Genomic DNA, 21,554 nt, shown 5'->3' with positions numbered 1-21,554 from the left:
TTACAAGTTCAATGAAACCACAAAATCTTAATATTCAAGTGGATTCAAGTGTTTTATTGTGGATATTTTATTACAATTAGTATTTTGTCATGTCACCCTTACATTTTATCACCATCTGCAGTCGTTTAGGCATGGATTGTAGATACAGATAATAGATAGATAATAGATAAATAAATAGATAGATAGATAATAGATAGATAGATAAATATACACTCACTGGCCACTTTATTAGGTACACCTGTCCAACTGTGTGTTAAGACTTAATTTCTAATCAGCCAATCACATGGCGGCAACTCAGTGCATTTAGGCATGTAGACATGGTCAAGACAATCTCCTGCAGTTCAAACCGAGCATCAGTATGGGGAAGAAAGGTGATTTGAGTGCCTTTGAACGTGGCATGATTGTTGGTGCCAGAAGGGCTGGTCTGAGTATTTCAGAAACTGCTGATCTACTGGGATTTTCACGCACAACCATCTCTAGGGTTTACAGAGAATGGTCCGAAAAAGAAAAAAAATCCAGTGAGCGGCAGTTCTGTGGCCGGAAATGCCTTGTTGATGCCAGAGGTCAGAGGAGAATGGGCAGACTGGTTCGAGCTGATAGAAAGGCAACAGTGACTCAAATTGCCACCCGTTACAACCAAGGTAGGCAGAAGAGCATCTCTGAACGCACAGTGCGTCAAACTTTGAGGCAGATGGGCTACAGCAGCAGAAGACCACACTGGGTACCACTCCTCTCAGCTAAGAACAGGAAACTGAGGCTACAATTTGCACAAGCTCATCGAAATTGGACAGTAGAAGATTGGAAAAACGTTGCCTGGTCTGATGAGTCTCGATTTCTACTGCGACATTCGGATGGTAGGGTCAGAATTTGGCGTAAACAACATGAAAGCATGGATCCATCCAGCCTTGTATCAACGGTTCAGGCTGGTGGTGGTGGTGTCATGGTGTGGGGAATTTTTTCTGGGCACTCTTTGGGCCCCTTGGTACCAATTGAGCATCGTTGCAACGCCACAGCCTACCTGAGTATTGTTGCTGACCATGTCCATCCCTTTATGACCACAATGTACCCAACATCTGATGGCTACTTTCAGCAGGATAATGCGCCATGTCATAAAGCTCCAATCATCTCAGATTGGTTTCTTGAACATGACAATGAGTTCACTGTACTCAAATGGCCTCCTCAGTCACCAGATCTCAATCCAATAGAGCATCTTTGGGATGTGGTGGAACGGGAGATTCGCATCAGGGATGTGCAGCCGACAAATCTGCGCCAACTGTGTGATGCCATCATGTCAATATGGTCCAAAATCTCTGAGGAATGCTTCCAGCACCTTGTTGAATCTCTACCACGAAGAATTGAGGCAGTTCTGAAGGCAAAAGGGGGTCCAACCCCTTACTAGCATGGTGTACCTAATAAAGTGGCCAGTGAGTGTATAATAGATAGATAATATATAGATAATAGAATCCACCACACTCTGAGGAATGGTTAATTCACCCATGAATATGAGACATTTTGACACCCAAATTCTGCATGTCTGAGCCTTGGGCTGTGTTCACACCATCGGTTTTACTTCTCAGGAGTCAGCTACTTTCTATCCTACTTGCTGCCACAGTTTTCTCCTCCATGTTCTCTTTAGAGCATGGAACTATCTGAACTGTTCTATCAATTGATTCACAACGATGTATCTGTTAAAAACGCATAAATCTGCTCTGGAATCTGAGAACAATCACTGCTGTTGTCTTCTGAGTTTCCCCCGAGTCTAGCGGACCCCGGTAGAGTGTAAAGGGCCCGTTACACATAGCGATATCGCTATGTCTGATACTTACCTCCGACCGACTCCCCGCTGGTTATCGCTGATCGCGCGAGAACGTCCTGGACCATTTCTCGTCGGGCGCTTCCTGTTGGGCTTCCTGTGGCGCCGACGAGCGGACACGGACGGGAGGACGTCAGGATCGCCGCGTCTGACAGGTAAGTAGCGACCCCCGACCCCTGCGATGTCGCCGGTGAGATCTGCCTGTGTGGCAGCTCACTAGCGACCACTTAGCGATGCACCAGCGATCCATATCGTTGTCGGGATCGCTGGTGCATCCCTAAGTGTAACGGTACCCTAACAGTTGAGTTGGATCCATACAGCACATGAGATTGGGGGCTGCTCGGGGTCGCACTGATGTGTGGGTCAGTGTGCTGTCGAGAAAAACACGGGACGTGTGACACGGCCTGAGGCTCAGTATTTGGGCCTCCACCCTGCTTTCTATCCCCATAGAGAGACGGACGGCTGGACCTGGACCCTAAAGCTTGTGACTATAGACCACTGGACACCAGGACATGTAACATCCCACCCTGTGACCCCCGGGCACATACACTGGACACCATCAGTCCACATGGACCGGTCGTTGAGCAGCCGTCACACCGTCGGCACCGGACTGCGAGGCGGGGATCAGACATGGCCCGCCCCGGCACTTACTTTGTCCGGATCTCCATATCTTCGTAGCTGGAGTGGCACATCTCGCTGAAGCGGGACACAAAGAAGTCGTAGCTGCGGTGGTAGGACGGCGTGTCCTCCTCGATGTTGGCAAACTTGACAAACTTAGGGATAAAATAACAACTCCACATTTACAGACGCACAACGGCCGAGAGAACTGTACATGTAAGGAAAAAAAAGTTATTAACTTCTGCATCAACTCAGTCTTTAATGTGCAGAGCAATGTGTCAAATGTCCGGAGAAATAACAGCCTTGTACAATAAGAGATTGATGCCAGAGATCCATCGTCTGCGACTCCGTCCCTCCCTCATGCTTTACACTGCAGGGCCAGCTCTTCAGATTGGCTGCTGTGTACAACACAGTAAAGCAGAGCATGGAGAGAGGACTGAGGACAGGGGTGACTGATGCCCCGCAGAGAAACGGGAGATTCTCCAGAAACGTCCAACCACAGACTGAGGGGAGGAGCACATAAAGGGGAGGGGCAGAGAGAAGGTGCATAGAGAGAGGACACAAAGGGGAGGAGCATAGAGAGGAGGAGTACATAAAGGGGAGGGGTATAGAGGAGGAGGAGCACAAAGGAGAGGCGTATAGAGGAGGAGCACATAAAGGGGAGCAGTATAGAGAGGAGGGACACAAAGGAGAGGAGCACAGAGGAGAAGAACAAAAAGGGAGGGGCATAGAGAGAGGAGGGGCACATGAAGGAGAGGCGCATAGAGGAGAAGCACATAAAGGGGAGGAGCGGAGCATAGAAAGGAGGGACTCATAAAGGGGAGGGGCATAGAGAGAGGAGGAGCACATGAAGGAGAGGCGCATAGAGGAGAAGCACATAAAGGGGAGGAGCAGAGCATAGAGGAGCATAGAGAGGAGGGACTCATAAAGGGGAGGGGCATTGAGAAAGGAGGAGCACATGAAGGGGAGGGGCATAGATAGAGAAGGACACAAAGGCGAGGAGCATAGAGGAGGAGGAGCACAAAGAAGAGGCATATAGAGGAGGAGCACATAAAGGGGAGGAGCATAAAGAGGAGGGACACAAAGGAGAGGAGCATAGAGGAGAAGCACATAAAGGGGAGGGGCATAGAGAAGCACATGAAGGAGAAGCGCATAGAGGAGGAGCATAGAGAGGAGGTACTCATAAAGGGGAGGGGCATAGAGAAAGAAGGACCACAAAGTAGAGGGGCATAGAGAGATGAGGGACAAATAAAGAGGAGGGGCATAGAGAGAGGAGGAGGAGCACATAAAAGGGGAGGGGCATAGAGAGAGGAGCACATGAAGGGGAGGGGCATAGAGGAGCACATAAAAGAGAGGAGCATAGAGAGGAGGAGCACATGAAGGGGAGGGGCATAGAGGAGCACATAAAGGAGAGGGGCATAGAGAGAGGAGCACATGAAGGGGAGGGGCATAGAGGACCACATAAAGGAGAGGGGCATGGAGAGAGGAGGAGCACATAAAGGGGAGGGGCATCGAGAGAGGAGGAGCACATGAAGGGGAGGGGCATAGAGGAGCACATAAAGGGGAGGGGCATAGAGAGAGGAGGACATATAAAGGGGACAGGCATAGAGATAGGAGGAGCACATAAAGGGGAGAGATATAGAAAGAGAAGCATATAAAGGGGAGAGGCATAGAAAGAGGGGCTGCATATAAAGGGGATTGGCATATAGGGAAGAGGGGCACATAAAGGGGAGGGGCATATACAGAGGAGGCACATAAAAAATGGAGGAGCCTTTAATTCTAGAATATCCTCATATATTGCAGACAAGTTGAGAGTGTATCTAATTCCATCATACGTGATACTGTCCGCTGAGCTCTGTATCTGTATATACTATATAGACCAGTGTATCTAGTGTTAGGTACGTCAGTATCTGGTATCTTGGGGCATCTAAGCCTATTGAGGCCGAAGACTTTAATGTTGACAGGATACAATTCACTTAAAATTAGATGTTGCGGAGGTCTAGCGGCTGCTCTTCTCCCCCCAGCTCCACCGGTGGGTGATCACACAGACAGCACATGGCCACGTACTCACAGAATTAGTCCCCAGGATCTGGAGATTTGGCTTCTCTGATTCGAGGAGTTTGGCTACCATCTTCAGAAAACTCTCCACAAACAGGTTAATACTTTGGCAATGACAGGCCATCAAGAGCTGGTCAAGAGCCTCCATGGCGATGCAGACATAACTAAGAAAGGAAAGGTGGAAGATGAGAAGAGGCAAAATAGTGATCTTGAATTACATCCTGTATTATACCCCAGAGCTGCACTCACTATTCTGCTGGTGCAGTCACTGTGTACATACGTTACATTACTGATCCTGAGTTACATCCTGTATTATACTCCAGAGCTGCACTCACTGTTCTGCTGGTGCAGTCACTGTGTACATACATTACATTACTGATCCTGAGTTACCTCCTGTATTATACCCCAGAGCTGCACTCACTATTCTGCTGGTGCAGTCACTGTGTACATACATTACATTACTGATCCTGAGTTACATCCTGTATTATACTCCAGAGCTGCACTCACTATTCTGCTGGTGCAGTCACTGTGTACATACATTACATTACTGATCCTGAGTTACATCCTGTATTATACTCCAGAGCTGCACTCACTATTCTGCTGGTGCAGTCACTGTGCACATACATTACATTACTGATCCTGAGTTACATCCTGTATTACACCCCAGAGCTGCACTCACTATTCTGCTGGTGCAGTCACTGTGTACACACATTACTGATCCTGAGTTACATCCTGTATTATACTCCAGAGCTGCACTCACTATTCTGCTGGTGCAGTCAATGTGTACATATATTACATTACTGATCCTGAGTTACATCCTGTATTATACTCCAGAGCTGCACTCACTATTCTGCTGGTGCAGTCACTGTGTACATACATTACATTACTGATCCTAAGTTATATTCTGTTTCATACCAGAGCTGCACTCACTATTCTGCTGGTGCAGTCACTGTGTACATACATTACTGATCCGGAGTTACATCCTGTATTATACTCCAGAGCTGCACTCACTATTCTGCTGGTGCAGTCACTGTGTACACACATTACATTACTGATCCTGAGTTACATCCTGTATTATACTCCAGAGCTGCACTCACTATTCTGCTGGTGCAGTCACTGTGTACATACATTACTGATCCTGAGTTACATCCTGTATTATACTCCAGAGCTGCACTCACTATTCTGCTGGTGCAGTCACTGTGTACATACATTACTAATCCTGAGTTACATCCTGTATTATATTCCAGAGCTGCACTCACTATTCTGCTGGTGCAGTCACTGTGTACATACATTACATTACTGATCCTGAGTTACATCCTGTATTATACCCCAGAGCTGCACTCACTATTCTGCTGGTGCAGTCACTGTGTACATACATTACATTACTGATCCAGTAAAGAAGCTGTGGTGTCTTGTTTCTTATATGCAGCTCTTGATGTGACTAGAGTGTGAAGTGATGCAACTCAGATAGTGATCACTGTATTGCCTGTGGTGTTACATAGGACTGCAGGTGACATCTACTACATTATCTGCACTCAGAGCGTTATCACTGTGTTATCTGTGGCGTTACATGGGACTGCAGGTGATATTCTTCACATATACTCTCTGCTCTGCAACATCATGCTCAGTGATAATAATAATAATAATAAATTTTATTTCTATAGCGCCGACATATTCTGCAGCACTTTACATTTCAGAGGGGACTTGTACAGACAATAGACATTACAGCATAACAATAATCACATAGATCATAACAGATACCAAGAGGAGTGAGGGCCCTGCTCGCAAGCTTACAGTCTATGAGGAAAGAGGAGACACGAAAGGTGGGTGGTAACAGTTGCCCTGATTGTATGGACCAGCCATAATGTTAGGTATGTAACAGTACAGACACAGAGGGCTAATGGATGCATAAAGCATGTGGGAACATGATGCGGGGAACCTGGTTATGGTAAAACTTTTGGCTGTGCCACACAGGGATAGATTAGGTTAATGTGTTGAGGCGGGTGGCCAGTCTGAATAAATGCATTTTCAGGGCACGCTTAAAATTGTGGGGATTGGGGACTAATCGTATTGACCTGGGAAGTGCATTCCAAAGAATTGGCACAGCACGTGTAAAGTCTTGGAGACGGGAGTGGGAGGTTCTGACTATTGAGGATGCTAACCTCAGGTCATCAGCAGAACGGAGGGCGCGGGTAGGGTGGTATACTGAAACAAGGGAGGAGATGTAGGGTGGTGCTGAGCCATGGAGGGCTTTGTGGGTGAGGGTAATAAGTTTATACTGGATTCTGGAGTGGATGGGTAGCCAGTGTAATGACTGGCACAAGGTAGAGGCATCGGTGTAACGATTGGCGAGGAATATGATCCTGGCTGCAGCATTCAAGACAGATTGGAGAGGGGAGAGTTTGGTAAGAGGGAGACCGATTAGAAGAGAGTTACAATAGTCGAGACGAGAATGAATAAGAGAAACAGTAAGAGTTTTTGCAGAGTCAAAAGTAAGAAAAGGTCGAATTCTAGAAATGTTTTTGAGGTGCAGATGACAAGAGCGAGCCAGTGATCGAATGTGGGGGGCAAAGGAAAGCTCGGAATCAAGTATGACCCCAAGACAGCGGGCATGTTGCTGGGGAGTAATAGTGGAACCACACACAGAAATGGCAATGTCGGGTATAGGTACATTAGTAGAGGGAGGAAACACCAGGAGTTCAGTTGTGATCCCCCATACATACACAGTAGTGTAATCCTCTCTCCCGGTCCCTATTCCTCCTCCCCGCACTTTTGCCCATTCGCTCTCCGCACCCCTGGCTGCGGCTTGTACTCCGCACTGTCTGCAATGAGGGACGGTGTAGTGTGTGAACAAGTACCTGCACCAGCAACTCATCTTCCCGGACTGTGGCAGATCTGGGCGCAGGGCACGGACAGGACACCTCGAATGCCGCTGGGTTCTCTTCCCAAAAATGCAGAGAGCAGCAGCGGAGGGCAGGCTGGTGTGGATGAGCTGCGGAGCAGATGTGCCCGCCGAGCCCGGGATTCCCGCACTAATCCACAATCTGAGGGCATTAGGACGGCACAGCTGATGGGAGGCCATTTATTAAGTAGGAAGCATTAAATCTAGGGATGTAGAACTGGCATGGCACAGGATTCACAAGGGGGGAGGAAACAGAGATGCACGCCTGGAGATTATCACACGGGCTACATAGGGGTATAATAATGAGTATGAGCTGGGCACGAGGCCGAGGGGCCGAAACAGAGACTAAGGGGAAAGGAGGAGAGGAGGGAAAAGGGTTAACTGTTAGGAGGTGATGAGACTCCCTCTCCAGGGTATGGTGGGCTTCCAAAAACTGGGACATGCACCACAAGTAGGGCTGTCTCCAGGCTGGCGTGTTATTTGGGTCTTCCCAAAGAGAAAGAATCCTCCTATACATAATATTGGAGACAGGGGTCACTGTTAGTGTTTCTGACTCCTATAGATAACATTGGAGACAGGGGTCACTGTTAGTGTTTCTGACTCCTATAGATAACAGTGGAGACAGGGGTCACTGTTAGTGTTTCTGACTCCCATAGATAACATTGGAGACAGGGGTCACTGTTAGTGTTTCTGACTCCTATAGATAACATTGGAGACAGGGGTCACTGTTAGTGTTTCTGACTCCTATAGATAACAGTGGAGACAGGGGTCACTGTTAGTGTTTCTGAATCCCATAGATAACATTGGAGACAGGGGTCACTGTTAGTGTTTCTGACTCCTATAGATAACAGTGGAGACAGGGGTCACTGTTAGTGTTTCTGACTCCCATAGATAACATTGGAGACAGGGGTCACTGTTAGTGTTTCTGACTCCCATAGATAACAGTGCAGACAGGGGTCACTGTTAGTGTTTCTGACTCCTATAGATAACAGTGGAGACAGGGGTCACTGTTAGTGCTTCTGACTCCCATAGATAACACTGGAGACAGGGCTCACTGTTAGTGTTTCTGACTCCTATAGATATCTGTGGAGACAGGGGTCACTGTTAGTGTTTCTGACTCCCATAGATAACAGTGCAGACAGGGGTCACTGTTAGTGTTTCTGACTCCTATAGATAACAGTGGAGACAGGGGTCACTGTTAGTGCTTCTGAATCCCATAGATAACATTGGAGACAGGGGTCACTGTTAGTGTTTCTGACTCCTATAGATAACAGTGGAGACAGGGGTCACTGTTAGTGTTTCTGACTCCTATAGATAACAGTGCAGACAGGGGTCACTGTTAGTGTTTCTGCTTCCCATAGATAACATTGGAGACAGGGGTCACTGTTAGTGTTTCTGACTCCTATAGATAACAGTGGAGACAGGGGTCACTGTTAGTGTTTCTGCCTCCCATAGATAACAGTGCAGACAGGGGTCACTGTTAGTGTTTCTGCTTCCCATAGATAACAGTGCAGACAGGGGTCACTGCTAGTGTTTCTGCCTCCCATAGATAACAGTGCAGACAGGGGTCACTGCTAGTGTTTCTGACTCCCATAGATAACATTGGAGACAGGGGTCACTGTTAGTGCTTCTGACTCCCATAGATAACATTGGAGACCGGGGTCACTGTTAGTGTTTCTGCTTCCCATAGATAACAGTGCAGACAGGGGTCACTGCTAGTGTTTCTGCCTCCCATAGATAACAGTGCAGACAGGGGTCACTGTTAGTGTTTCTGACTCCTATAGATAACAGTGGAGACAGGGGTCACTGTTAGTGCTTCTGACTCCCATAGATAACAGTGGAGACAGGGGTCACTGTTAGTGCTTCTGGCTCCTAAAGATAACAGTGGAGACAGGGGTCACTGTTAGTGTTTCTGACTCCTATAGATAACAGTGGAGACAGGGGTCACTGTTAGTGTTTCTGACTCCTATAGATAACAGTGGAGACCTGGGTCACTGTTAGTGCTTCTGACTCCTATAGATAACAGTGGAGACAGGGGTCACTGTTAGTGTTTCTGACTCCTATAGATACCAGTGGAGACCTGGGTCACTGTTAGTGCTTCTGACTCCTATAGATAACAGTGCAGACAGGGGTCACTGTTAGTGTTTCTGCCTCCCATAGATAACATTGGAGACAGGGGTCACTGCTAGTGTTTCTGCCTCCCATAGATAACAATGCAGACAGCGGTCACTGCTAGTGTTTCTGCCTCCCATAGATAACAGTGCAGACAGGGGTCACTGTTAGTGTTTCTGCCTCCCATAAATAACAGTGCAGACAGGGGGTCACTGCTAGTGTTTCTGCCTCCCATAGATAACAGTGCAGACAGGGGTCACTGTTAGTGTTTCTGCCTCCCATAGATAACAGTGCAGACAGGGGTCACTGCTAGGGTTTCTGCCTCCCATAGATAACAGTGCAGACAGGGGTCACTGTTAGTGTTTCTGCCTCCCATAGATAACAGTGCAGACAGGGGTCACTGTTAGTGTTTCTGCCTCCCATAGATAACAGTGCAGACAGGGGTCACTGTTAGTGTTTCTGCCTCCCATAGATAACAGTGCAGACAGGGGTCACTGTTAGTGTTTCTGACTCCTATAGATAACAGTGGAGACAGGGGTCACTGTTAGTGTTTCTGCCTCCCATAGATAACAATGCAGACAGGGGTCACTGCTAGTGTTTCTGCCTCCCATAGATAACAATGCAGACAGGGGTCACTGCTAGTGTTTCTGCCTCCCATAGATAACAGTGCAGACAGGGGTCACTGTTAGTGTTTCTGCCTCCCATACATAACAGTGCAGACAGGGGGTCACTGCTAGTGTTTCTGCCTCCTATAGATAACAGTGCAGACAGGGGTCACTGCTAGTGTTTCTGCCTCCCATAGATAACAGTGCAGACAGGGGTCACTGCTAGTGTTTCTGCCTCCCATACATAACAGTGTAGACAGGGGTCACTGCTAGTGTTTCTGCGTCCTATAGATAACAGTGCAGACAGGGGTCACTGTTAGTGTTTCTGACTCCTATAGATAACAGGGGAGACAGGGGTCACTGTTAGTGTTTCTGCCTCCCATAGATAACAATGCAGACAGGGGTCACTGCTAGTGTTTCTGCCTCCCATAGATAACAGTGCAGACAGGGGTCACTGTTAGTGTTTTTGCCTCCCATAGATAACAATGCAGACAGGGGTCACTGCTAGTGTTTCTGCCTCCCATAGATAACAGTGCAGACAGGGGTCACTGTTAGTGTTTCTGCCTCCCATACATAACAGTGCAGACAGGGGGTCACTGCTAGTGTTTCTGCCTCCCATAGATAACAGTGCAGACAGGGGTCACTGTTAGTGTTTCTGCCTCCCATAGATAATAGTGCAGACAGGGGTCACTGCTAGGGTTTCTCCCTCCCAAAGATAACAGTGCAGACAGGGGTCACTGTTAGTGTTTCTGCCTCCTATAGATAACAATGCAGACAGGGGTCACTGTTAGTGTTTCTGCCTCCCATAGATAACAGTGCAGACAGGGGTCACTGTTAGTGTTTCTGCCTCCCATAGATAACAGTGCAGACAGGGGTCACTGTTAGTGTTTCTGACTCCTATAGATAACAGTGGAGACAGGGGTCACTGTTAATGTTTCTGACTCCTATAGATAACAGTGGAGACAGGGGTCACTGTTAGTGTTTCTGCCTCCCATACATAACAGTGCAGACAGGGGGTCACTGCTAGTGTTTCTGCCTCCCATAGATAACAGTGCAGACAGGGGTCACTGTTAGTGTTTCTGCCTCCCATAGATAATAGTGCAGACAGGGGTCACTGCTAGGGTTTCTGCCTCCCAAAGATAACAGTGCAGACAGGGGTCACTGTTAGTGTTTCTGCCTCCTATAGATAACAATGCAGACAGGGGTCACTGCTAGTGTTTCTGCCTCCCATAGATAACAGTGCAGACAGGGGTCACTGTTAGTGTTTCTGCCTCCCATAGATAATAGTGCAGACAGGGGTCACTGCTAGGGTTTCTGCCTCCCAAAGATAACAGTGCAGACAGGGGTCACTGTTAGTGTTTCTGCCTCCTATAGATAACAATGCAGACAGGGGTCACTGTTAGTGTTTCTGCCTCCCATAGATAACAGTGCAGACAGGGGTCACTGTTAGTGTTTCTGCCTCCCATAGATAACAGTGCAGACAGGGGTCACTGTTAGTGTTTTTGACTCCTATAGATAACAGTGGAGACAGGGGTCACTGTTAATGTTTCTGACTCCTATAGATAACAGTGGAGACAGGGGTCACTGTTAGTGTTTCTGCCTTCCATAGATAACAATGCAGACAGGGGTCACTGCTAGTGTTTCTGCCTGCCATAGATAACAATGCAGACAGGGGTCACTGTTAGTGTTTCTGACTCCTATAGATAACAGTGGAGACAGGGGTCACTGTTAGTGTTTCTGCCTCCCATAGATAACAGTGCAGACATGGGTCACTGTTAGTGTTTGTGCCTCCCATAGATAACAGTGCAGACAGGGGTCACTGTTAGTGTTTCTGCCTCCCATAGATAACAATGCAGACAGGGGTCACTGCTAGTGTTTCTGCCTCCCATACATAACATTGGAGACAGGGGTCACTGTTAGTGTTTCTGACTCCTATAGATAACAGTGGAGACAGGGGTCACTGTTAGTGTTTCTGACTCCTATAGATAACAGTGGAGACAGGGGTCACTGTTAGTGTTTCTGACTCCTATAGATAACAGTGGAGACAGGGGTCACTGTTAGTGCTTCTGACTCCTATAGATAACAGTGCAGACAGAGGTCACTGTTAGTGCTTCTGCCTCCCGTAGATAACATTGGAGACAGGGGTCACTGTTAGTGTTTCTGCGTCCTATAGATAACAGTGCAGACAGGGGTCACTGTTAGTGTTTCTGACTCCTATAGATAACAGTGGAGACAGGGGTCACTGCTAGTGTTTCTGACTCCTATAGATAACAGTGGAGACAGGGGTCACTGTTAGTGTTTCTGCCTCCCATAGATAACAATGCAGACAGGGGTCACTGCTAGTGTTTCTGCCTCCCATAGATAACAGTTCAGACAGGGGTCACTGTTAGTGTTTCTGCCTCCCATAGATAACAATGCAGACAGGGGTCACTGCTTGCGTTTCTGCCTCCCATAGATAACAATGCAGACAGGGGTCACTGCTAGCATTTCTGCCTCCCACAGATAACAGTGCAGACAGGGGTCACTGTTAGTGTTTCTGCTAACAAAAAACAAGGCCGGGGCGCACAATCTGTGCAATATATTGTACAATGTATAGAGGGTAGGTGCCGCTACAGTGGAATAAACACTGACACAAAAGAAAAAAGAAAAAGCACCACTGCATAATAACGCACACTATCCCCATATAATATTTAGAAGTTTATTAATGCAAAAGAGTTATACATAAAAACATTAAAAAACACACACAGAGACATCCCACAATATACAATAATAAAGAATAGGGCACAAAATCATGTGTAATATAATTGCATATCACAACTAATCCAACCACGGAATACACCTATACCCTACTGTTGGGCTCATAGGGACCATAAGGTCCTAACACTATTCAGCAAATAAAGCATGAATCCATCTCAACAAACTAATATGGATATATGGGCCATAATAAGCCACCTAAATAATCCCCAGGGTGCTAAAAAAACCCTATAATAGGGTAATGTCCAAGAATGACCAGATCAACACATATACATCCCTATAATGGGATAATACCCCAGGATGAACAAGCTGAACAATGTAAACAAAACCTCAGCAGGCTAGAGACCGTAGAAAGGATCAGATAAGTGGGCGCCCTGCCCAGAACCATACCCCACGCGTATCGCTGCAGCACATGCAGCTTTGTCAGGGGAAGTGTTTCTGCCTCCTATAGATAACAATGCAGACAGGGGTCACTGCTAGTGTTTCTGCCTCCCATAGATAACAGTGCAGACAGGGGTCACTGTTAGTGTTTCTGCCTCCCATAGATAATAGTGCAGACAGGGGTCACTGCTAGGGTTTCTGCCTCCCAAAGATAACAGTGCAGACAGGGGTCACTGCTAGTGTTTCTGCCTCCCATAGATAACAATGCAGACAGGGGTCACTGCTAGTGTTTCTGCCTCCCATAGATAACAGTGCAGACAGGGGTCACTGTTAGTGTTTCTGCCTCCCATACATAACAGTGCAGACAGGGGGTCACTGCTAGTGTTTCTGCCTCCCATAGATAACAGTGCAGACAAGGGTCACTGTTAGTGTTTCTGCCTCCCATAGATAATAGTGCAGACAGGGGTCACTGCTAGGGTTTCTCCCTCCCAAAGATAACAGTGCAGACAGGGGTCACTGTTAGTGTTTCTGCCTCCTATAGATAACAATGCAGACAGGGGTCACTGTTAGTGTTTCTGCCTCCCATAGATAACAGTGCAGACAGGGGTCACTGTTAGTGTTTCTGCCTCCCATAGATAACAGTGCAGACAGGGGTCACTGTTAGTGTTTCTGACTCCTATAGATAACAGTGGAGACAGGGGTCACTGTTAATGTTTCTGACTCCTATAGATAACAGTGGAGACAGGGGTCACTGTTAGTGTTTCTGCCTCCCATACATAACAGTGCAGACAGGGGGTCGCTGCTAGTGTTTCTGCCTCCCATAGATAACAGTGCAGACAGGGGTCACTGTTAGTGTTTCTGCCTCCCATAGATAATAGTGCAGACAGGGGTCACTGCTAGGGTTTCTGCCTCCCAAAGATAACAGTGCAGACAGGGGTCACTGTTAGTGTTTCTGCCTCCTATAGATAACAATGCAGACAGGGGTCACTGCTAGTGTTTCTGCCTCCCATAGATAACAGTGCAGACAGGGGTCACTGTTAGTGTTTCTGCCTCCCATAGATAATAGTGCAGACAGGGGTCACTGCTAGGGTTTCTGCCTCCCAAAGATAACAGTGCAGACAGGGGTCACTGTTAGTGTTTCTGCCTCCTATAGATAACAATGCAGACAGGGGTCATTGTTAGTGTTTCTGCCTCCCATAGATAACAGTGCAGACAGGGGTCACTGTTAGTGTTTCTGCCTCCCATAGATAACAGTGCAGACAGGGGTCACTGTTAGTGTTTTTGACTCCTATAGATAACAGTGGAGACAGGGGTCACTGTTAATGTTTCTGACTCCTATAGATAACAGTGGAGACAGGGGTCACCGTTAATGTTTCTGACTCCTATAGATAACAGTGGAGACAGGGGTCACTGTTAGTGTTTCTGCCTTCCATAGGTAACAATGCAGACAGGGGTCACTGCTAGTGTTTCTGCCTGCCATAGATAACAGTGCAGACAGGGGTCACTGTTAGTGTTTCTGACTCCTATAGATAACAGTGGAGACAGGGGTCACTGTTAGTGTTTCTGCCTCCCATAGATAACAGTGCAGACATGGGTCACTGTTAGTGTTTGTGCCTCCCATAGATAACAGTGCAGACAGGGGTCACTGTTAGTGTTTCTGCCTCCCATAGATAACAATGCAGACAGGGGTCACTGCTAGTGTTTCTGCCTCCCATACATAACATTGGAGACAGGGGTCACTGTTAGTGTTTCTGACTCCTATAGATAACAGTGGAGACAGGGGTCACTGTTAGTGTTTCTGACTCCTATAGATAACAGTGGAGACAGGGGTCACTGTTAGTGTTTCTGACTCCTATAGATAACAGTGGAGACAGGGGTCACTGTTAGTGTTTCTGACTCCTATAGATAACAGTGGAGACAGGGGTCACTGTTAGTGCTTCTGACTCCTATAGATAACAGTGCAGACAGGGGTCACTGTTAGTGCTTCTGCCTCCCGTAGATAACATTGGAGACAGGGGTCACTGTTAGTGTTTCTGCGTCCTATAGATAACAGTGCAGACAGGGGTCACTGTTAGTGTTTCTGACTCCTATAGATAACAGTGGAGACAGGGGTCACTGCTAGTGTTTCTGACTCCTATAGATAACAGTGGAGACAGGGGTCACTGTTAGTGTTTCTGCCTCCCATAGATAACAATGCAGACAGGGGTCACTGCTAGTGTTTCTGCCTCCCATAGATAACAGTTCAGACAGGGGTCACTGTTAGTGTTTCTGCCTCCCATAGATAACAATGCAGACAGGGGTCACTGCTTGTGTTTCTGCCTCCCATAGATAACAATGCAGACAGGGGTCACTGCTAGCATTTCTGCCTCCCACAGATAACAGTGCAGACAGGGGTCACTGTTAGTGTTTCTGCCTCCCATAGATAACAGTGCAGACAGGGGTCACTGCTAGTGTTTCTGCCTCCCATAGATAACAGTGCAGACAGGGGTCACTGTTAGTGTTTCTGCCTCCCATACATAACAGTGCAGACAGGGGGTCACTGCTAGTGTTTCTGCCTCCCATAGATAACAGTGCAGACAGGGGTCATTGCTAGTGTTTCTGCCTGCCATAGATAACAGTGCAGACAGGGGTCATTGCTAGTGTTTCTGCCTGCCATAGATAACAGTGCAGACAAGGGTCACTGTTAGTGTTTCTGCCTCCCATAGATAACAATGCAGACAGGGGTCACTGTTAGTGTTTCTGCCTCCCATAGATAACAGTGCAGACAGGGGTCACTGTTAGTGTTTCTGCCTCCCATAGATAACAGTGCAGACAGGGGTCACTGTTAGTGTTTCTGACTCCTATAGATAACATTGGAGACAGGGGTCACTGTTAGTGTTTCTGACTCCTATAGATAACAGTGGAGACAGGGGTCACTGTTAATGTTTCTGACTCCTATAGATAACAGTGGAGACAGGGGTCACTGTTAGTGTTTCTGCCTCCCATAGACAACAATGCAGACAGGGGTCACTGCTAGTGTTTCTGCCTGCCATACATAACATTGGAGACAGGGGTCACTGTTAGTGTTTCTGCCTCCCATAGAGAACAGTGCAGACAGGGGTCACTGTTAGTGTTTCTGCCTCCCATAGATAACAATGCAGACTGGGGTCACTGCTAGTGTTTCTGCCTCCCATACATAACATTGGAGACAGGGGTCACTGTTAGTGTTTCTGACTCCTATAGATAACAGTGCAGACAGGGGTCACTGTTAGAGTTTCTGCCTCCCATAGATAACAATGCAGACAGGGGTCACTGTTAGTGTTTCTGACTCCTATAGATAACAGTGGAGACAGGGGTCACTGTTAATGTTTCTGCCTCCAATAGATAACAGTGCAGACAGGGGTCACTATTAGTGTTTCTGCCTCCCATAGATAACAGTGCAATCAGAGGTTACTGTTAGTGTTTCTGCCTCTCATAGATAACAGTGCACTCAGGGGTCACTGTTAATGTTTCTGCCTCTCATAGGTAACAGTCCAGCCATTTTTCCAGGTCAGTGCTTCCTCCTCCTATAGAGTGCAGTGCTGCCAGGGGTTACTGTTAGTGTTTCTGCCTCCCACAGAAAGTAGTGCAGCCAGGGGTCACTGTTAGTGTCTCTGGCTCTCATAGATAACAGTGCAGCCATTTTTCTCGGTTGTTTCTACCACCTAAAGAGAGCAGTGCAGCCAGGGGTCACTGTTAGTGTTTCTGCCTCCCCCAGAGAGCCGTGCAGCCAGGAGTCACTGTGCTTCTCAATCCCCCAGAGAGCAGTGCAGCCAGGAGTCACTGTGCTTCTGAATCCCCCAGAGAGCAGTGCAGCCAGGGATCACTGTTAGTGTTTCCTCCTCCTAAAGAGAGCAGTGTAGCCAGAGGTCACTGTTAGTGTTTCTGCTTCCCATAGATAACAGTGCAGTCAATGGTCACTGTTAGTGTCACTGGCTCTCATAGATAACAGTGCAGCCATTTGTCCCGGTTAGTGTTTCCACCTCCTAAAGAGAGCAGTGTAGCCAGGGGTCACTGTTAGTGTTTCTGCTTCCCATAGATAACAGTGCAGTCAGTGGTCACTGTTATTGTCACTGGCTCTCATAGATAACAGTGCAGCCATTTGTCCCGGTTAGTGTTTCCACCTCCTAAAGAGAGCAGTGTAGCCAGGGGTCACTGTTAGTGTTTCTGCCTTCCATAGATAACAGTGCAGTAAAGAGTCACTGTTAGTGTTTCTGCCTCCCACAGACGGCAGTGCAGTCAGGAGTAACTGTCCTATATAACACTGCAGATACCACATCGATATCTCTAAGTACAGATTATGTAGTTCTTGTCACATATATAGTATCTGCTGCGGATGACTGATAATTGCCTTGTTAAACTATAGAGAATAACAGGTACATCTCCTCCTCCTCCTGAAGGTAGTGGGACTAGAATGCTTTTACCTGTTATTACACATTATTACTGCGCCATTTTCTGTGCACTGACATTCAGCAGAATAATCCCTTGAGAAAGATCAAATCGAAATCTTACATTCCTGGAAGCTAGAATCTGCCTCTCACCCATCATTAACATTCACTCTATTTGAAGTGAAAATCATGACTGGGCTGTTCCCCTCCCCTATAGCATCCACGCGGGCTTCCTCTAAGTTACATACACTCTTGGGTAATGTGGCCCCCATATGATTTCGAAACATGCACCTGCAGTCAATATGCAGTTCTTAACTACAGTGCAAAAATGTCAAGGACGGTTGTCGTACCCATAGCGGTGCCTGGACACATCTCGACTCAGTCGTTCCGAGAGGTAGGCACCAATACGATCCAATTTCTCCGGGGCTGAAAGTGCGTAGAAGGTCAACTTTTCCATGTTTGCTTTGACCAGACCATCCTGTAAGGTCACAATATATACAATTACAGACTAATACAATATAAACATTTGCACACGATAAAGAGTATAAAAGCCTTATATATTCCATGGGTCTAATTACATTCCATAAGGAACTTATGAAATCCTTGGTGCCTTATGTGACAAACTTCTCTCAAAGATACAATTGACACTTGATTTAGAGGTATAGGATATTTTCTTCCTAAGGCTCCTGGTACATACATAGGTCCCCATGCACCCAGTATTTTGGTAAGACGGGAACGTACTGTAATAGTCATGTATTTCTACGAACGATCCTCTGTGTGTACATCACATCCGAAACACTCATCCGACACAAAGAGACAACAGACCTCAGTCATTTCTTACACTAGTAATATGAAAGCTGTATCTCATATTATAATGTAATGTTATGTAATACCATATAGTGCAGTATGTTACAGCAGCTGCTGCCGCCGTGACTATTAGCTCACTCCTCTTTCCCTATTAGATCATTTAGCTCTTTTCCCTTTCGTGCAGTGATTTCCCTGCGGCCTGGATCTCTGGAGCTCACTCAGCGGATTTGTGCTTAGCTCCTGGCATTGACTGTATGAAGGTTTTTCTCCTCTGACCTTGCAATGTCACCAGTGACAAAATCTCTCACAGATGTCTCAGTCACGTCCTCCAACCCAAGAGAAGCAGCCGGGATTTATCAGCAGGCAATAATATAAGTGTCTGCTATCTTATTTCAAAGAACAGCGCCACTCATGTATACAGGTTGTGTCTGGTAACTGTAGACCAGCCACATTCTAGTGAATTCAGCTACATTACAGACACGACCCAGGTGACAAGAGTGGTGCTGTCAGACACAACTCATGTGACAAGAGGGGTGCTGTCAGACACAACTCATGTGACAAGAGGGGTGCTGTCAGACACAACCCATGTGACAAGAGTGGTGCTGTCAGACACGACCCATGTGACAAGAGTGGCGCTGTCAGACACAACTCATGTGACAAGAGGGGTGCTGTCAGACACAACTCATGTGACAAGAGTGGTGCTGTCAGACACAACTCATGTGACAAGAGGGGTGCTGTCAGACACAACTCATGTGACAAGAGGGGTGCTGTCAGACACAACCCATGTGACAAGAGTGGTGCTGTCAGACACGACCCATGTGACAAGAGTGGCGCTGTCAGATACAACCCATGTGACAAGAGGGGTGCTGTCAGACAACTCATGTGACAAGAGGGGTTTTGTCAGACACGACCCATGTGACAAGAGTGGTGCTGTCAGACACAACCCATGTGACAAGAGGGGTTCTGTCAGACACGACCCATGTGACAAGAGTGGCGCTGTCAGACACAACCCATGTGACAAGAGTGGCGCTGTCAGACACAACCCATGTGACAAGAGTGGCGCTATCAGACACAACCCATGTGACAAGAGTGGCGCTGTCAGACACAACCCATGTGACAAGAGTGGCGCTGTCAGACACAACCCATGTGACAAGAGTGGAGCTGTCAGACACGACCCATGTGACAAGAGTGGTGCTGTCAGACACGACCCATGTGACAAGAGTGGCGCTGTCAGATACAACCCATGTGACAAGAGTGGCGCTGTCAGACACAACCCATGTGACAAGAGTGGAGCTGTCAGACACGACCCATGTGACAAGAGTGGTGCTGTCAGACACGACCCATGTGACAAGAGTGGCGCTGCAGATACAACCCATGTGACAAGAGGGGTGCTGTCAGACAACTCATGTGACAAGAGGGGTGCTGTCAGACACAACCCATGTGACAAGAGTGGTGCTGTCAGACACAAGTCATGTGACAAGAGTGGTGCTGTCAGACACAAGCCATGTGACAAGAGTGGTGCTGTTTGCTACCATAAGGGGAAATCAACATAAAAATACATAAATTACCCTTAACTCTCACCTCTGAATCCTCCGGGAAGATATTGTCCACAAGTCTCTTGTAGCGAGGACGCAGCGCTCCACAGCAGCACAGGCCTGAAGAGAAAACACAGACATTAAAATTACGGAAATTAGGTGCATTATGGAGTAGAGTAATGATCACTGCACCGTGCGGATTCACCGCATCCAACACAATCTAAGGTGACGCGCGTCTCTGCAAGAGAAATTGACATGCTGCGGTCTGGAGAGACGTGCCGCATGTCCGCCTCCGCGGGTGAGCTGCCGGCAACAGTGGACCCATAGTGAGGAGAATAGACTTGGCACGCAAAACTGGATGATGAGTAGATAAAGTTTTAATGCAGCCCACAATAAAGACCTTCCTCAGTGTACTATAACAAACAATATGACAAATTCAGAAAGTAACCAAAAATATATACATCTATGACAGACAGTGTCACAAAATATTAATTTATCAAAAAGGAAAATATATAAAAATATATATATATAAAAAATATATAGTGCACATGGTTCATAGTAGCACTATAGCCACACGAACATGGACTTCCCTCCGCTATGAGTATAACCATAACTGAGCTAGAACCCTGACTACAACCACAACCGGCGCTAGAACCCTGACTACGACCACAACTATGACCGGAGTTGGAACCCTGACTACGACCACAACCATGACCGGAGCCTAGAACCCTGACTACGACCACAACCATGACCGGACCTAAAACCCTGACTACGACAACCATGACCGGAGCTAAAACCCTGACTACGACCACAACCATGACCGGAGCTAGAACCCTGACTACGACCACAACCATGACCGGAGCTAGAACCCTGACTACGATCACAACCATGACTGGAGCTAGAACCCTGACTACGACCACAACCATGACTGGAGCTGGAACTATGACCATGAATACAACCATGACCGGAGCTAGAACCCTGACAACGACCACAACCATGACCGGAGCTAGAACCCTGACTACGACCACTACCATGACCGGAGCTAGAACCCTGACTACGACCACAACCATGACCGGAGCTAGAACCCTGACTACAACCATGACCGGAGCTAGAACCCTGACTACAACCACAACCATGACCGGAGCTAGAACCCTGACTACGACCACATCCATGACCGGAGCTAGAACCCTGACTACGACCACAACCATGACCGGAGCTAGAACCCTGACTACGACCACAACCATGACCGGAGCTAGAACCCTGACTACAACCACAACCATGACCGGAGCTAGAACCCTGACTACGACTACAACCATGACTGGAGCTAGAACCCTGACTACGACCACAACCATGACCGGAGCTAGAACCCTGACTACGACCACATCCATGACCGGAGCTAGAACCCTGACTACGACCACAACCATGACCGGAGCTAGAACCCTGACTACGACCACAACCATGACCGGAGCTAGAACCCTGACTACAACCACAACCATGACCGGAGCTAGAACCCTGACTACGACCACAACCATGACTGGAGCTAGAACCCTGACTACGACCACA

At 47.5% G+C, this 21,554-nt stretch overlaps 1 protein-coding gene across 2 annotated transcripts in view; it reads right to left on the bottom strand.

The window, feature by feature from the left end:
- The window catches only part of EFR3B (EFR3 homolog B), a 136,374-nt gene that overhangs the window by 60,232 nt on the left and 54,588 nt on the right, over positions 1-21,554 (bottom strand). For both annotated transcript variants that reach the window (XM_073561921.1, XM_073561922.1), the window contains exons 2-5: positions 20,038-20,111; positions 18,000-18,127; positions 4,503-4,653; positions 2,465-2,586 (exon numbers count right to left, since the gene is read on the bottom strand). In XM_073561921.1, coding sequence (XP_073418022.1) covers positions 2,465-2,586; positions 4,503-4,653; positions 18,000-18,127; positions 20,038-20,111 — 475 coding nt within the window. The remainder of the gene's footprint in view (positions 1-2,464; positions 2,587-4,502; positions 4,654-17,999; positions 18,128-20,037; positions 20,112-21,554) is intronic.

This window comes from Dendrobates tinctorius, unplaced genomic scaffold (assembly GCF_039654945.1).
Source record: "Dendrobates tinctorius isolate UK_male_01 unplaced genomic scaffold, ASM3965494v1 ptg000332l, whole genome shotgun sequence".
NCBI classification, from domain to species: Eukaryota; Metazoa; Chordata; class Amphibia; order Anura; family Dendrobatidae; genus Dendrobates; species Dendrobates tinctorius.
This window is presented reverse-complemented; position numbering and strand designations above follow the sequence as displayed.